Genomic DNA, 14,311 nt, shown 5'->3' on the forward strand with positions numbered 1-14,311 from the left:
CGCACACACACACAATATTTATTATAATAATAGAGATATAGAGATATAAATATAGAGATAGATATTTATTATATATGTATTTCAAGATAAGAAAAATAAGGCTAATTCAAGCCTTGCCCGGTGCAAACAAAAACCAAAATGAGATAGTCAGTCATAGACAAGTCCCAATTACATCACCACAGTCAGCTCATTATTTTCTGTTTCCTCTATTTTTTCTTTTTAATAGGACAACTAAGGAGCTGAATTCTCCTAGCATACATCAGAAACGGGGGTGGCATGGAATTTATTTTAGTAAAGCAGGAAAAAAAATCTGGGAGGGAGAAAAACCTCAAATACGAGACAGCTGACTGATCTGGGGGGAAACCTGGAGGGCAAAAAGTAAAGAGCCCATTAGTCAAGTAATGAATGAGTTTTTAAATTATTCTCTTGTTTTTGAAGTCTAAAGTTCAGAAACTGTGGGTCCCATCATTACAAGGTAGCCACAACATAGAAGTGGAAACCCCCCCGCCCTCTTTTGAGGAAGTCTGTTTCATCTGCTGCTGCATGTTCAAAGGGCTCACCCACCCACCCACCCACCCACCCCCACAGGAGCAATCTGTCGTAACCAGGAAGGGCAGGTGGAACTCAGGATGAGAGAGTGCTTTCCTTTTGTGTTGGCTGGACTTGTGAACGCTGCATCACCTTTTGGCTTTCGACATCTCTAAAATGTTTCTCGACCTGGATGAAGAAAGAGGCAAAGAAGTTAGTACTTGTCTTAGTGGGACTGTTGGTATGCTCATGAAAAGTAGTGGTTGATGAGTTTGGAAATGTTGAATGCAAGATGATGATTTACAGCAGTTTAAAATTGAGGGTCACTGATGAACTGTAAATGGGAGTCATTTTTTCTTCTTTAAAGAAAGCTGTCCCTAACCTTTGCAGCGGTTGGGGGGGGGGGGGAGAGAACTGGGCCACGTGCACACATGCATGTAGCTCGAGTTGTGTGAGCGACAGGTTGGCACGCGCACGCATGCAGCTTGACTTGTACAAATGTGTGCACGCGTGCTGGCCCGCCACTTGCGCAGGTTGACCTGCGTGCACGCATATGTGCACTGGCCCATCGCTCACGCAGCCTGGTTCTGAATAGGCCACACCCCAATAGTGGACTGCAGCCGGGGGTTGGGGACCCCTGCTTTAAAGGAAGAAAACACAATACCTAAAGGAAAAAACAAGGCATTTACCTTAATTAATAATACAAAAGGTCTGTGTTCCACTACAAATATTGAAGAATATTGAGGAAATTATACCGGTACCAAGAGATTCTGTATCTGACATACAGAACGTATCTCTCTATAAAACTTCAAACAGGACACACAGAAATTTCTCACAGTTCTGCTACTGTAGAATTGTGAAGTTCCATTCTATACTACAAATACAACTACCACTTTAATCATCTGAATTTAAACTGGATCATCTGGATTTAAACTTGCCTCTTGTTTGATAAGATATTTACTTAAAAATAAGTTACAGGTAGTCTTCAACTTATGACCAGAATTGGGATCGGAATTTCAGTCGTAAGTTCAGTTGTAAGTTGCAACAGTCACAAGTCTAGGCACCCACATGACCAGAACTGATTTTATGATTGTTTTTACAGCTGTTAAGCAAATCATGTAATCGTAAACTGGAATCCATTCTCCTGAATAGGTGTTTTTTGCCAGAAACTGGCAAAAAAAGTTGCAAACCATGGTCATGTGAGTGCGGGACGCTGCAACCAGTTGTAAATGTGAGCCGGTTGCCAAGTGCCCAAAATGCTGTCATGTAACCATCAGGATGTGCGAGAGACAATTTACAAAAGCTGAAGTGCTTTACCCTTTCTGAGGATACTGTAACTCCAAACTGTTGTTAAACAACCAGTCATAAATCAAGGATTACCTGTATTGCTTGAGACACATGTGTGATGGAATGTGCACCTGCATCAGCAGAGGGGGAAGATTTGCCAATTCAGACCATTCCCAGGAGACCCAGATAAAGAAAGTGCACAGTCCTGAGCTAAAGGGGGTGGTGGTGGTGAAAAGAGGTTTAGGGTAATCACACTGTAGACTCTCTCAAGATATATCTAGTAGCTTAGAAAGTTATAGCTTTAGTTTGGCAATAATCTATTAGGTGTAAGCAAATAAAGGATTGGGATTGGATCTCACTGTCTTGTCTCTGGGCCTGAGATTGACAATATGAAGGCTACAGTCATACATTGCATCATCATAGTCTGTTAAAGTATTATCACAGAATCAAACACAATTGTTTGAGTTCACAGAATATAATAAGTATAAGCCAGTATTTATGAATTACGGTGACTGGGCTCATACACATGCCAAAATCAAAACACAATATGTGAATTCATTTCAAATTCACTTTTGAATCTGTATGATCAAGGTCAAACTTGCTTGTGCGGCTATTTTTTGAACCCCATCTTCTCTTTTCCCTGACAGACCTCTGACCATTGTACACAGTACTTACTATTTTGCGTACATGACTTAGGGCGCTCCCCTCTTTGCCTTTACAGTTTTCCACTTGGTATGGAGGGGCAATGACAACTTCTTCCATCACAACTATATTCTTCTCTTGCCATTTGCAATCTTTAATACTGGAGGAAACACAGAGAAATTTGATTGGCTTCACTAATGAAAATTCATGGCAATTTGTAATGGAAAAAGGGAACAGGAGAGTGCTGTTTGTTCCTGTGATCATCTGTCCAATGAATACCTTTTTAACCCAAGAACTAATACTCCTGAACATTCCCATATTAGTTTCTCATGACTGTGAATTTGCTCTGAGTGTTTTGAAGTATATAATCTTATAAAAAAGCCATTGTTGTTATTTTTTATCAGTGCACAACATTCAATTAAGATTAACATCTGTAAATGCTGAACTGTTGATATATACAGGTTGGGTTCACATATGCTAAATTATGGTTTTGTCAATGAAATTTGATTAAATTTATACATACAATATGTATTTACAGACATAAATCATAAACAAGGACTTACTTCACACAGTGCTAAATCAAAATCAAACAAACCACATAATCAGTTAGCATGATATTTAAATGTTGTTGCATGGTTTTACTCAAAATGTCTTTAGACTTGCAAAAAACAAATGTAACATTAGAATCATGTAATAAACTAGGAACAGTGTAATAGCTATTTTAGCTATAAACTGGTTCTTTTAATGAGCAGCTGTGTACCCTTCACAATATATTAGATTCAATATAATTGTTTTTCATTATTGAATAAATTTAAACCCTTTGGAAGTAATGTTCCATCTCAAAAAAGTAATTGGAATATACACTGGGATTTGGGAGGGGGTAACTTGTGTAAAGTAAGTTCGCAAAATAAAAATGAGGAAGCCTTCATGAAGCAAAATTCACACCACCAACGTAAGTTCACCAGCAAATAATCATACATCCATTTTCTATCAAATAGCCACCATAACAATTCAAATTATCTGGGTTTAGAATAATCCACCTAGCACCGTGATGGCGAACCTATGGCACGCGTGCCAGAAGTGGCACGCAGCACCCTCTCTGTGGACACGCAAGCCATCGCCCCAGTTCAGTTCCGCTGCGCATGTGCGCACACCTGCCATCGGCCAGCTGGTCTTCAGGTCTCTGCCACGCATGCGCAGGGGTCAGGGCGTGTGCAGGGGGCCGTGTGCGTGTGCGCAGGGGGCGGGACACGTACGGGGGGGCTGTGTGCACATGCGTGGAGTGTGTGTGCAGGGGGCACGTGTGCATACGCGGGGGCTGGGCCGCACGTGCATTGCTTTTGGGGGTTCAGGCATGCGCACGTGCATTTGCGCGTGCACGTGCGTGCATTTGCGCGTGCACGCTTTGGGCACTCAGTCCAGAAAAGGTTAGCCATCACTGACCTAGCATATTCAACTTCAATCACAAAAAGTGGGCAAAAAAAATCAATTTCCAAGCACTTGGTTTTCAAGCAAACTGAAAGAAAAACCAAATTAACATCCGCTTGCATTTGCTGGGATCACAGTGCCTGGGAGGGATAAACATACTCCATAGCAATTTCTGCTCCAAAGTTATCTCGTAGTACAGTGATGGCAAAACGTTTCGGCACCAAGTGCCCAAACCGTAATGCGTGTGTGTGCGCATGCCAGAGCACCGGAAACTCGGAGATCAGCACACGCGCTGGAAACCAGAAGAGCAGCTGGCGACGGCGTGCGTGCCCACAGAGAGGGCTCTGCATGCCACCTCTGGCACCCGTGCCATAGGTTTGCCATCCTGATCCTAGTATATTATATCTGTAAAAAGTCCTGCTACTTACGTCTTGTGTATAGTCTGGAATAGTTGCTGTCCTTCCAAAGAGACTCCAGCACTAATTGCATACGCCTGGCTCAGCTTTTCTTCCTTCTCCATCCGTGCTTTGTTTGCAAGCTATAAAGGTGCATGAGAGATGCAGTAACCTTAATCTTCAAATGGAATTTGATTTGCAGGAACACAAAGTCTGGATGACATAGATGGGACAAATCCCATCTCATGAAGTTAAGCTCTTTAAAAACTCTCCAAACAATGTAAAACAAAGAGAATTTTAAAATATGGAAGCAATTAGGTACTTTTAAGATTAAAGTGAATGAGGGGGAAAGGTGAGGGACAACAAAGTACAGGTGACATAACCCAACCTAATATCCAAAGCCAAGAATTCTGGGAGTTGAAGTCCACAACATCATAAAGTTGCCAAGTTTGAGAAACACCGGTCTAGAAGAAATATAGAAAATGCTCCACATACAGCTTTATTTGTGGGAAAGAGATTTGGGACTGTAGTTTTCCGTAACTAAATCCATTTCTTTTATTTCTTTGGCAATAACTAAACTGTGGCTACTGAACAACACCAACAAGCCTCCATGTTTTTTCACTCAATTAACAAGTGCCAATGAAGACTGACAGATGAAGAAGTCACTTAATTGGGAATATAGTCTCAACAGGCATATAAAAGAGCTATATTTCTATAGACAAACTCATTTAGCAAAATTGCACTACCGTAACCCTGAAAGGCAGTGGTACCAAACTCTTGACCTTATACTGTAGAGGCAAATATTTCTGCAAGTTGCAATACTCACTTGGTATGATTGTAAATACTGCTGTACACCTGCAACCCATTTGTTGCATGTCCAATCCAAAGCCAGATTATTTGACTCTTAATACATACTGTACATTGAAATGTGTATTAGTTTTCCAAATCTCACATGTAACATGTACAAAATGATGAACTTCTGAACATTTGATTTCTCACTCCCATTATTCCTACAAAATGCTTACATCTATGTAATCAATCCCAAATTCAGGCAAGCAAAAGTTAGACCCTCTATGGCAAACTGGTGGCGTCACGTGACGTATTGGGACTTTCTTCCCCTTCGCTAAACCGGGCACAGGCGTGGCTAGCGCGTGACGCATCTGGCCCGCGGGCCACAGATTTGACAGCCCTGCTCTATGGCTAAAGGAAGAGCCTTAAAATCAGTAACCTGGAGACAAGGCTTTTAGGTAAAAAGGGGGAAAAACTGATAAACAGCTGGCCCACTGCCTTAATAGGGACAACCTCATTCTAGTGATAAACAAGAGGGTAAACCAGCTTTCTTGAATCTAGCATTCTTCCATCCAGTCCACTATAGTCTATAATCATATATAACACTGAGGGAAAGCTGCTTTGTCCAACTAAAATACATCAGAGAAATGAGATATAGTTGAACAATAAACTACTCTCAAGATTAAGAATGCATTTAAAGAAATGGCTATGATACTTTATGTTGCCTGAAAGTTGTTATGGGTTATATTTCCAAATTGAGGGTAATGAGAAATTTAAAGGAAGAGAGCTGGACATTTAAATTTAAGATGATTAGACATGTGAACACAAAACACATGCTTTGTCAAAAGTTGCTCCCAATTTGCCTGTCCAAGCCTGCAGCTGGCTTGCACAATAAGAATGGGCAGCCAACTGGACTTCCGCTGGCACCGGCAGCGCCGCTGCAGCTCCTTTGTGAGCTCTTACTCCCGGGATCTGTAAAACCGCCAAAACAGCGTAAATCAGCCGTTTTGGTGGCTGGAACTTCCCCCTTGGGCAAAGAGGGGGAGGTGAGTGCTCAGGTGTATAGGGTAGAGCCCCCCAAAACCTCCAGGATTAATCCTGGAGGTGCAGAGGGTGAGGGCTCCCCAAATGCCTGGAAAGCAGCTCCAGACTCGGGATTCCGTCTCTGACGGATCAAGGCGCCGCGACCATCCCTGCGAAACAAGTGATTTCAAGGATCGATTTTTACGCAGGCAGAACAAAACAGGAGAGCTTCTCGCAAGTATTTTTCTTTCCTTTAACTCTGATGAATAATGAGTCCTTTCATATTCGAATGAAAGTTTTAAAGAGATCCAAAATGGCGCTGATAGAGAACGGAAGTTTAAGAAGAAAGTGATTGTTAAAGCTTTTTTGCGCTTGTTAAGGTCGTTATAGCTGTCAGTACTTTGAAGCTTTGCTGAATGAAGTTTGCAGCATAAGAAAAGATGGTAAAGGCAAAGATTTTTGAAGAGAATGGAGGTTTCTCAGCACATAATTCAGCAAGTGTACAAATACTGACAGTGGATTTTTTGGAAGCATGGCAAAAATCATTTATGGAAAGACTGGATGAGATCTTTGAGAAGTTTATTACTCAAATTGATAACAAAGATGCAATGTTGAAAGAGGAGGAAGAACAAGTAATTCAAGTAAAAACGCCTGAGGAACATGGAAAGGATGTTTTCCAAACTATGAATAAACTGATGGGCTTGAAGGAGGTTAATCCGGAGATATGGAGAGAGATCTATCCAGAGGTTTTGATGCAGAGAGGAAAAGTGCTGGGAGAAGCTTGGATTTTCAAGATATCAAGAAGGATTAAAAATGGAACATTACAATTTCTTTATAAAAATGGACTTTTAATCCTAATTAAAGAGGTGTGTTTCTTAAAAGGAACTACTTTGCGAGCTGCACAGGATTGGAAGATAAAATTACAGTTGAATACACAAAAGCTTGTAAAAATAAAAGATGGTGGAATAAAGCGGAAGAAGAAGGCTCGGAAAAAAACCAGGGGGAAATGGAAGTGGAAGAATTTTATTCCTCTTTGTTAGGCAGGATAACATGGTGAATGATTGTATTGGTATTCAAGATTTTTATTAAGGATATGATTTGTTTGGTTTTGAAAAATTTTTTTTACTTATGACTGGATGTTTCAACTGTTATATAAATGTGAATTTTTACCTATGATTAGATGGATTATAAAAACAGATTTTTATGATTTAAAGTTGATCTTAGGTTAAAAAAGAAATTTTCTTTTGGAAATTTAAGGTTATATACATTAATGTTATTCTGTGGAGGTGATTGTATTGGTATTCAAGACATGATTAATTTTTATTAAGGATATGATTTGTTTGGTTTTGAAATTTTTTTTATTTATGACTGGATGTTTCAACTGTTATATAAACGTGATTAAGGATATGATCTGTATGGTTATGATTGGATGGATTATATCTAGAAATTACTTTAAGTAATGGACTAAAAGAGAAACTTTCTTTTGGATGTTAAATTTAAGGTTATAGATTTTTCAATATATTTTCAAGGGCTTTAAATTGTTTGTTTATTGTTGAATTAATTGGGATTAACTACCTTTAAGCAAGAAAAGTTATATTTTGTTTTGAATAAGGAGAGTTAAAGTACAAGTGATAGATAAATCTATAGTTAGTTAGTTTGTGGGGTCTTTTATTAAGGTTTGTTAAATGTTTTTACCCTGCATTTGTTCTGGGAAGTCCGGGGAGGGGGGGGGAAATATATATATATATATATATATATATATATATATATATATATATATATATATATATATATATATGATTGATTTTTTGTTTATGATGTATGCTGACTATGAAATAAAAGTTTAAAAAAAAAGAATGGGCAGCCAACTGTGGCTTGGATTTTGAAATATGGTTAAACTATTCATCACTACTGTGACTGGCAAGTGATCTTCTGCTGGCTTATAAATTCCAATGTAGCAGCATATTCACAACCTATAGGGTGTCTCTCGCAGTGTACAGATTAGCAAAATTCAGTATTTTTATCTGTTATTTGAAACTTCCAGCCTTTCAAAATGAAAATATTTTTGTTGTGTGGCAAGAGAAAAGTCAAAGTTGACCAAGTACTACTAGTAAAAGTCAAGAAAATATGATGAAACGTATTTATTTCTTGGCCAAGCCAAACCCAAATGAAATCATTTGAACTGTTAATGAGAAGGATTGTACAACCTTAGTATTGCAATTTTATAAAATGAATAGTTTGAGAATTCCTGGATTAGGCAATATTTAACAAGTAAATTACCAGAAAAATTAACTTGAAAACTAGTGTTGCTACTCAAACTACACGATTAAGAACATCAAGATGCAGACTTCCGGTTTGGCATTGCAGCGAGACAGTCGGGATAGCGGGGCTCTATGAAATCCCGGCCAATTCTTCCTTGTTGGGGGGCCCTAAGGGGACAAAGTCACCCTGGAGGGGTGACAAAGAAAGGAGGGATCACTTGCTGATTGCGGGAGAGCGGCTCCCTCCCTCTCTTTCCGCTTGATCTGAGGCGCCCTCCCGACCAACAAAGAAGAGAGACAGCCATTATGGCCAAACTTGTTCTGCCCCAGCTACGGACCCCAAAGAACGCAGCACACACAAACTCTATACAAAGCTTATTTACTCAAAAGAACTTAGTCTTTATTATTCAAAGGCTGTTAATGCACTGTCTTAACAGCCTACCAGAATTCTATGATAAGGTAATCACAGTCTTACTAGAGTTGGCAGAAAGCCCAGAAGCAGTTTTGCAGACACGAAAGAGAGTGAACTAAAGTTGTTTCCTGCAGCTTGTTACAAGCTGCATACTTTCTTAAATAGGCTAAGGGAGTGGCCAATTAGCCCCAAGCCTTACTCTCGAGGAGACCTTCTCCTGAGGAGCCACTCCTGCCTTTTGGCAGCTCTGCACACCTGTGCATTGAGAAGAGGCTCCTCCTCTTCGTCCTCTTCACTTAAAGGAGTTTCTGGAGGTTCTGAAGGCCCTGGCTGAATCCCTGCCTCTGGCACATCTTCTTCAGCCTCCTCACTGTCCGACTTGAGCGCCAGCTCAATAAACATTGTGCATTTTGAGGAACAGTTCCGGGATTGACTAAATTTTTCTAATATTGGCCTTTTGGTGTGATGGACAATTGGGACATTGGGATCTTGGTAGATTAATTTAATGGGCTAAGAATTACTCAATAAAGTAAAATGTCACAACAGGGAGAATTAGATGCATCTCAAAAAGAAATACTATTGATGCTTCAATGTATTCAGGAAGCTATGACAAGGAACCATAGGGAGATGAAGGAACTGATACATGACACAGATGTGAGATCAGGAAATTATCCGCAAATGATAATGAAAAATGTACAAGAAATTTAAGAAATAGAGGAGAAAGAAGAGTAGAGGAAGAAATAGAGGAGACAAATCAACAAACAATACAAACTGATAAAGATGAGGAAGAGATAGTAAAAATTCCTGAAATGGAGCAGGCAGACCACACTTTAAGAGCTCAAAATATAGAAGAGGACAAAGAGAAAGAACTCCCAGGAGTGATGAAAGAGTCACTGATGGGCATGCTGGAGATTCAACAGCGAGAGGTAGATGTAGAGGCAGACAAAATATTTAGATTAAATAAAAGTGATGTAAGGAGATGCAAGATCCCAAGGGAGGAGTATGGGAGATTGGTCAAAAAATCAATAAGAGTTGAAATACTAAAAAGGGCAAGAGATGATGGATAGATATAGAATACTTCTTAATATAAGATTTGCTTAAGAGTTAGAAAATAGAGGTAGAAATTAGAAAGGGGGAAAATATTACTAGGTATACTGCTATATATTACAATTAACATGTAGACGCAAATGTTAGACGTTGAAAGACTATTATCAGATATACCTGAATAGTACCATTATTGTCATTAGTATTGAGCATAAAGTAAATTGATCATTACTATTAATTCAACTATTATCATTAATATCAGAATTATTTTGTAAACCTAAAATGACTCAGACAATACACTGTTCATTAAGCACCTATGTATGTTTAAGGAAAAAATGGATAAATAATTTTTTTTAAAAAAAGAACATCAAGATGCAGTTTAAAAGCCAAATGGAAATAAACAGTTTATGCTGTGAATAGTTTGTGAATGGTAGCTTCAGTATTTTCAATGACTTGAAAAACCATCTTCACAAGATTCTTACCTTGGTAACATTGAGTGAAGCTAAAGGTGGGGGTGTTTCTGTGCGGTCATTGATTATGTTAACTTCTGATACATACTGTAAATTTATAAGCAAGATATCTGCATGGTTAGGTTTACCACTTGAGGAAGGGCATTCTGGGGGAAAAACATTAAGGAAACATACAAAGGTTGTACAGCAGCTCAGAAAATGATAACTTCTATGAAAGAAGAATTTATATTTATGGTAACATTCAATATAATCAAGATTGCCTCCTGAGAATAGTTGCAAACAAAATCAACAGCACAGGATTCATTCACTTAAAATATTGAGCAACAGGTGCTAAATAAACCAAACCCCATCCCACCCCCATTTTCTTAGTAGCTTTATCAGTTCCACTGAAAAACTGCTGTAAGGGCACACAAAACCTCTGTGGACTGTTCATATACATCCATGAGGCTGCTGTCAAATCACCCTGAACACTAATTTCATTGTAATAAAATTAACAAGCTTTCGGGATCAGATCAAAGATTTACTTTTTCAGCCTCCTACCATATGCAACAGCGTCTTGTGCTGCTAGTCTGCAACACCATTAGATAGTCCTTTTCCTCCGTGAAGACGCCAGATAGACCATTGCATTGCTAGGACATGTTATCCCAAACCTAGCTTCTTGCCTTTCAATTGCTATAAATGTACTGTATATCACACTGAAATAGTATATTAACCTCTATCACTCAAAGTCAACTTCGAGTTCTTCCTCAATTCAAGAACTATGGCCCAGGCCATGAGTGCCTGAATATGCTCAGTGAAGATCCATAGCAGTTACAAGAGATAACTATTGAAGACCGAAAGCACCTTTCTCTTTTGCCCCAAATCTTTCCAATTCAAATTGCATTCCAGTTCACATAACAGTATAAGATATCCCAAACCAAATACTCTCAGGAAGGATTTACATATATACACACACTTATCACTCAATAGCTACATCAAAAGCAATTGCATAAACAGCAAATGAAGACTTACAATTTACAGGCTTGCATACAACGCTTTCCAAAGACAATTATTAATACACTAGATTACTCTGTGGGGGCACCTACTATCTGGAACGAGCTCCCCCCGGAGATACGGAGGATCCCGGATCTGCGTACCTTCCGTCGTGTGCTTAAGACCTTCCTATTTCATCAAGCCGGCCTGACCTAAGTCTTTCCCCTTTTTAAATGGAAATTTTAAATCTGGTTTTAAATTATTGGGGTTTTAAATTTGTTCAGCCAAATTATTTAATTCGTTTTAATCTATTTTAAATTTTGTATTTATATGTTTTATTCCTATGGCTGTTCACTGCCCTGAGTCCTTTGGGAGTAGGGCGGTATACAAATTCAATAAATAAATAAATAAATAAATAAACTATCCATCAAATGTTGAGAAATCACGTATTACATTTTCTGTGAGTTATATCAAGTGCAGATGCTTTTCTACCAAGTCAAGGCTGTCTCCAACTTCCTCAGGTTTAACTTAAATCTTCACTCTCAATAAAAAACCCTGCACCAGTCTCCATTCCTCCTACTCCACCAAGCACCCGCCATGCACCCTAGCTCCATAAATTATATATTCTTAACATATCCAATTTTTCTTCCATTTCTATTACAATGCCAGAAAGCACTTTCTGTACTTCAGTTTTCACATCTTATCCATCCATTAGCGCCAGGGGGCGCTCCCATGTGACACCTCTCCTGCGTGAGCTGCATTGGCTTCCAGTTGTCTTCCAGGTGCGCTTCAAGGTGTTGGTTACCACCTTTAAAGCGCTCCATGGCATAGGACCTGGGTATTTGCAGGACCGCCTTCTGCCGCCGATAGCCTCCCACCGACCAGTACGCACCCACAGAGAGGGACTCCTCAGGGTGCCGTCAGCCAGGCAATGTCGGCTGGCGACCCCCAGGGGGAGGGCCTTCTCTGTGGCAGCTCCTGCCCTCTGGAACGATTTGCCCCCGGAGATACGAAGGATATCGGATCTCCGGGTCTTTCGCCGTGCCCTGAAAACTTTTCTTTTCCATCAAGCAGGGCTGGCGTGAACCCCCTCCCCCTTTTTTAGTCTTTTTCGTTTTTTAGTTTTAAATTGTCATGGGGTTTTAAATTGAACAGTTTTAAATTGGGCCAGTTATATAATTCTTTTAACAATTTTAAATTTTGTATCTGCATGTGTTATAGCTCTGGCTGTTCACCACCCTGAGTCCACTAGGAGAAGGGCGGTATACAAATTGAAATAAATAAATAAATAAATAAATAAATAAATAAATAAATAAATAAATAAAGATAGAAAGATAGATAGATAGATAGATAGATAGATAGATAGATAGATAGATAATCTGTCCAAGGCTGCTAGGGTCCAGTGGGCCGCAGGTTGGACACGCCCGCTATACAGGTTCACCTCTTGCTCCAGATTCCCCATTCCATATTGAAACAGTAATTGCCTGGCTCAACTAATACCCAGACAGCATTTCAGTCAAGTCTTCTCTTTCAAAATTAGGCCCCCTCCCCCAAAACCACGCTCATAGGTTTCCGGAGTCTTTGACGTAGAGCTCACTCCAGCAACAGCCCCAACCTTTCTAAATCTGTCACAGATCCTCAAACTGCCTCTAGCTGCTGAAGAGGGAGCGAGCTCACGTGCCCCCTTACAGCCTCCTTACAAACCCGGTGCCGGCGTCCCCTTGCCCTACCCCTCTTCCAGTCAGGATACTGAGTGCCAACATCTTGCTGGGGTAATCAAAAGCCACCACCTCGCCTTGCAGCCGCTGCTCCTGGCAAGTCCGGCACGACACCTGACTGCCCACACTGAAGTACTCGCCCGGGGCCGCCATTTTGTTTCAGGTCCAGGCCCCCTTCGCTCCCCAGCTGCGCCTCTGCAACCTTCGCCGAGGTGGCAGAAGGGAAGGCGCGAAGAAACGGAGCGCCGAAACCGATCCCGGTGCGCTCGACTCTTTATTTAGGCACCTGGCTCCCTCAGCCTAGGCGGGGGGGAAAAAAAAGGACGAGTGGCCAAAGCGACGGGCGCCCGGTCTGTACGTCAGCCACGCACGCACGTGATGTCACCTCGCAAAGCTAGAAGCGGTTGGTTAGCTGTTCGGCGGTTCCTTCTTAGGGAGGGGCTCCCTTCCAGCAAGGCTCCCATTCCAACGTTCAGAAAGAATGTGACGGGACTGAAAGGCCGGTTAAAAGGGGGCGGAGCGCCGGGAAACGGGTGGGTCCTGGAAGGACAACGGGGTGGTCCTGAGCCGGTGAATCTCGGGGGGGGGGGGGGGGGGGAGGGGTTGGAGGCGTTTGGGCTGGGAGCCTGGGACTTTATGCAAGTTTTCCTTGAAATAAACCCGGGTAAGATTTGCTTGAATTTGTTCTCAGTAAATGGGCATAGAACTTCACCCTTACTACGAGGAGATGCGTCGCGGATATGATTGTACATACAGTTTGTGTAGTAAAGGCTGCTTCTGAGCAAGCACGCTTACATTTCAGTTGTAAGACTGCAGGCTTACCTCTTCGAGAATAAATTTAACCCGCAATAAAACTGCTGTCAAGAATAATTTGGGGTTCCAACTCGAGCCAGGGCTGTGCAACAATAAATGAAAATGAGATCCAGACAGCTGTGAAGGAAAAATATTTATTCCTTATTTGGGGGGGTTGAGGAAGTTTGCTAATTTTAGTTGATTAACTTAGTTTCAGCTTAACTGTCAATTATCTAGTGGCGACACTGATTCTCAGTCCGTTGTGGATTCTGTTAATGTTTTAAGGGAAGATGGAAACGGTAAAGAATAAAATATATTTGGATATATGGTGGATGAACTCATGGAAAGTTTGCAGGGACTTGTAGGAAGTTAGCACCCACCCCTTTCCTGGAAGAATGAAATATTTTAGGAAATATTAAAAAGGCAGAATATTATGTTTCCCTGCATGAGAAATGGAGAAGCATGTTTTAAAGACAAAACAGCTCCCACCTTCCTGCCTCCCCCCTTTTGTCAATGGGGCAGAGGCAGAAACTCAATCTTTGTCAATAGA

General features: G+C 40.7%; 1 protein-coding gene across 1 annotated transcript; it reads right to left on the reverse strand.

The window, feature by feature from the left end:
- Positions 1-594: 594 nt before the first annotated feature.
- On the reverse strand, positions 595-13,285 carry LSM12 (LSM12 homolog). The gene is made up of 5 exons (XM_070944466.1): positions 13,002-13,285; positions 10,292-10,425; positions 4,314-4,423; positions 2,491-2,617; positions 595-717 (listed from the first exon to the last, which is right to left on the reverse strand). The coding sequence occupies exons 1-5, from the start codon at positions 13,120-13,122 to the stop codon at positions 625-627; spliced, it is 585 nt and encodes a 194-aa protein (XP_070800567.1). The 5' UTR covers positions 13,123-13,285; the 3' UTR covers positions 595-624.
- Positions 13,286-14,311: the final 1,026 nt, after the last annotated feature.

The sequence above is a fragment of the Pituophis catenifer genome, unplaced genomic scaffold, assembly GCF_029215685.1.
Source record: "Pituophis catenifer annectens isolate HBS135680 unplaced genomic scaffold, rPitCat1.0.hap2 SCAF_5, whole genome shotgun sequence".
Lineage (NCBI taxonomy): Eukaryota > Metazoa > Chordata > Lepidosauria > Squamata > Colubridae > Pituophis > Pituophis catenifer.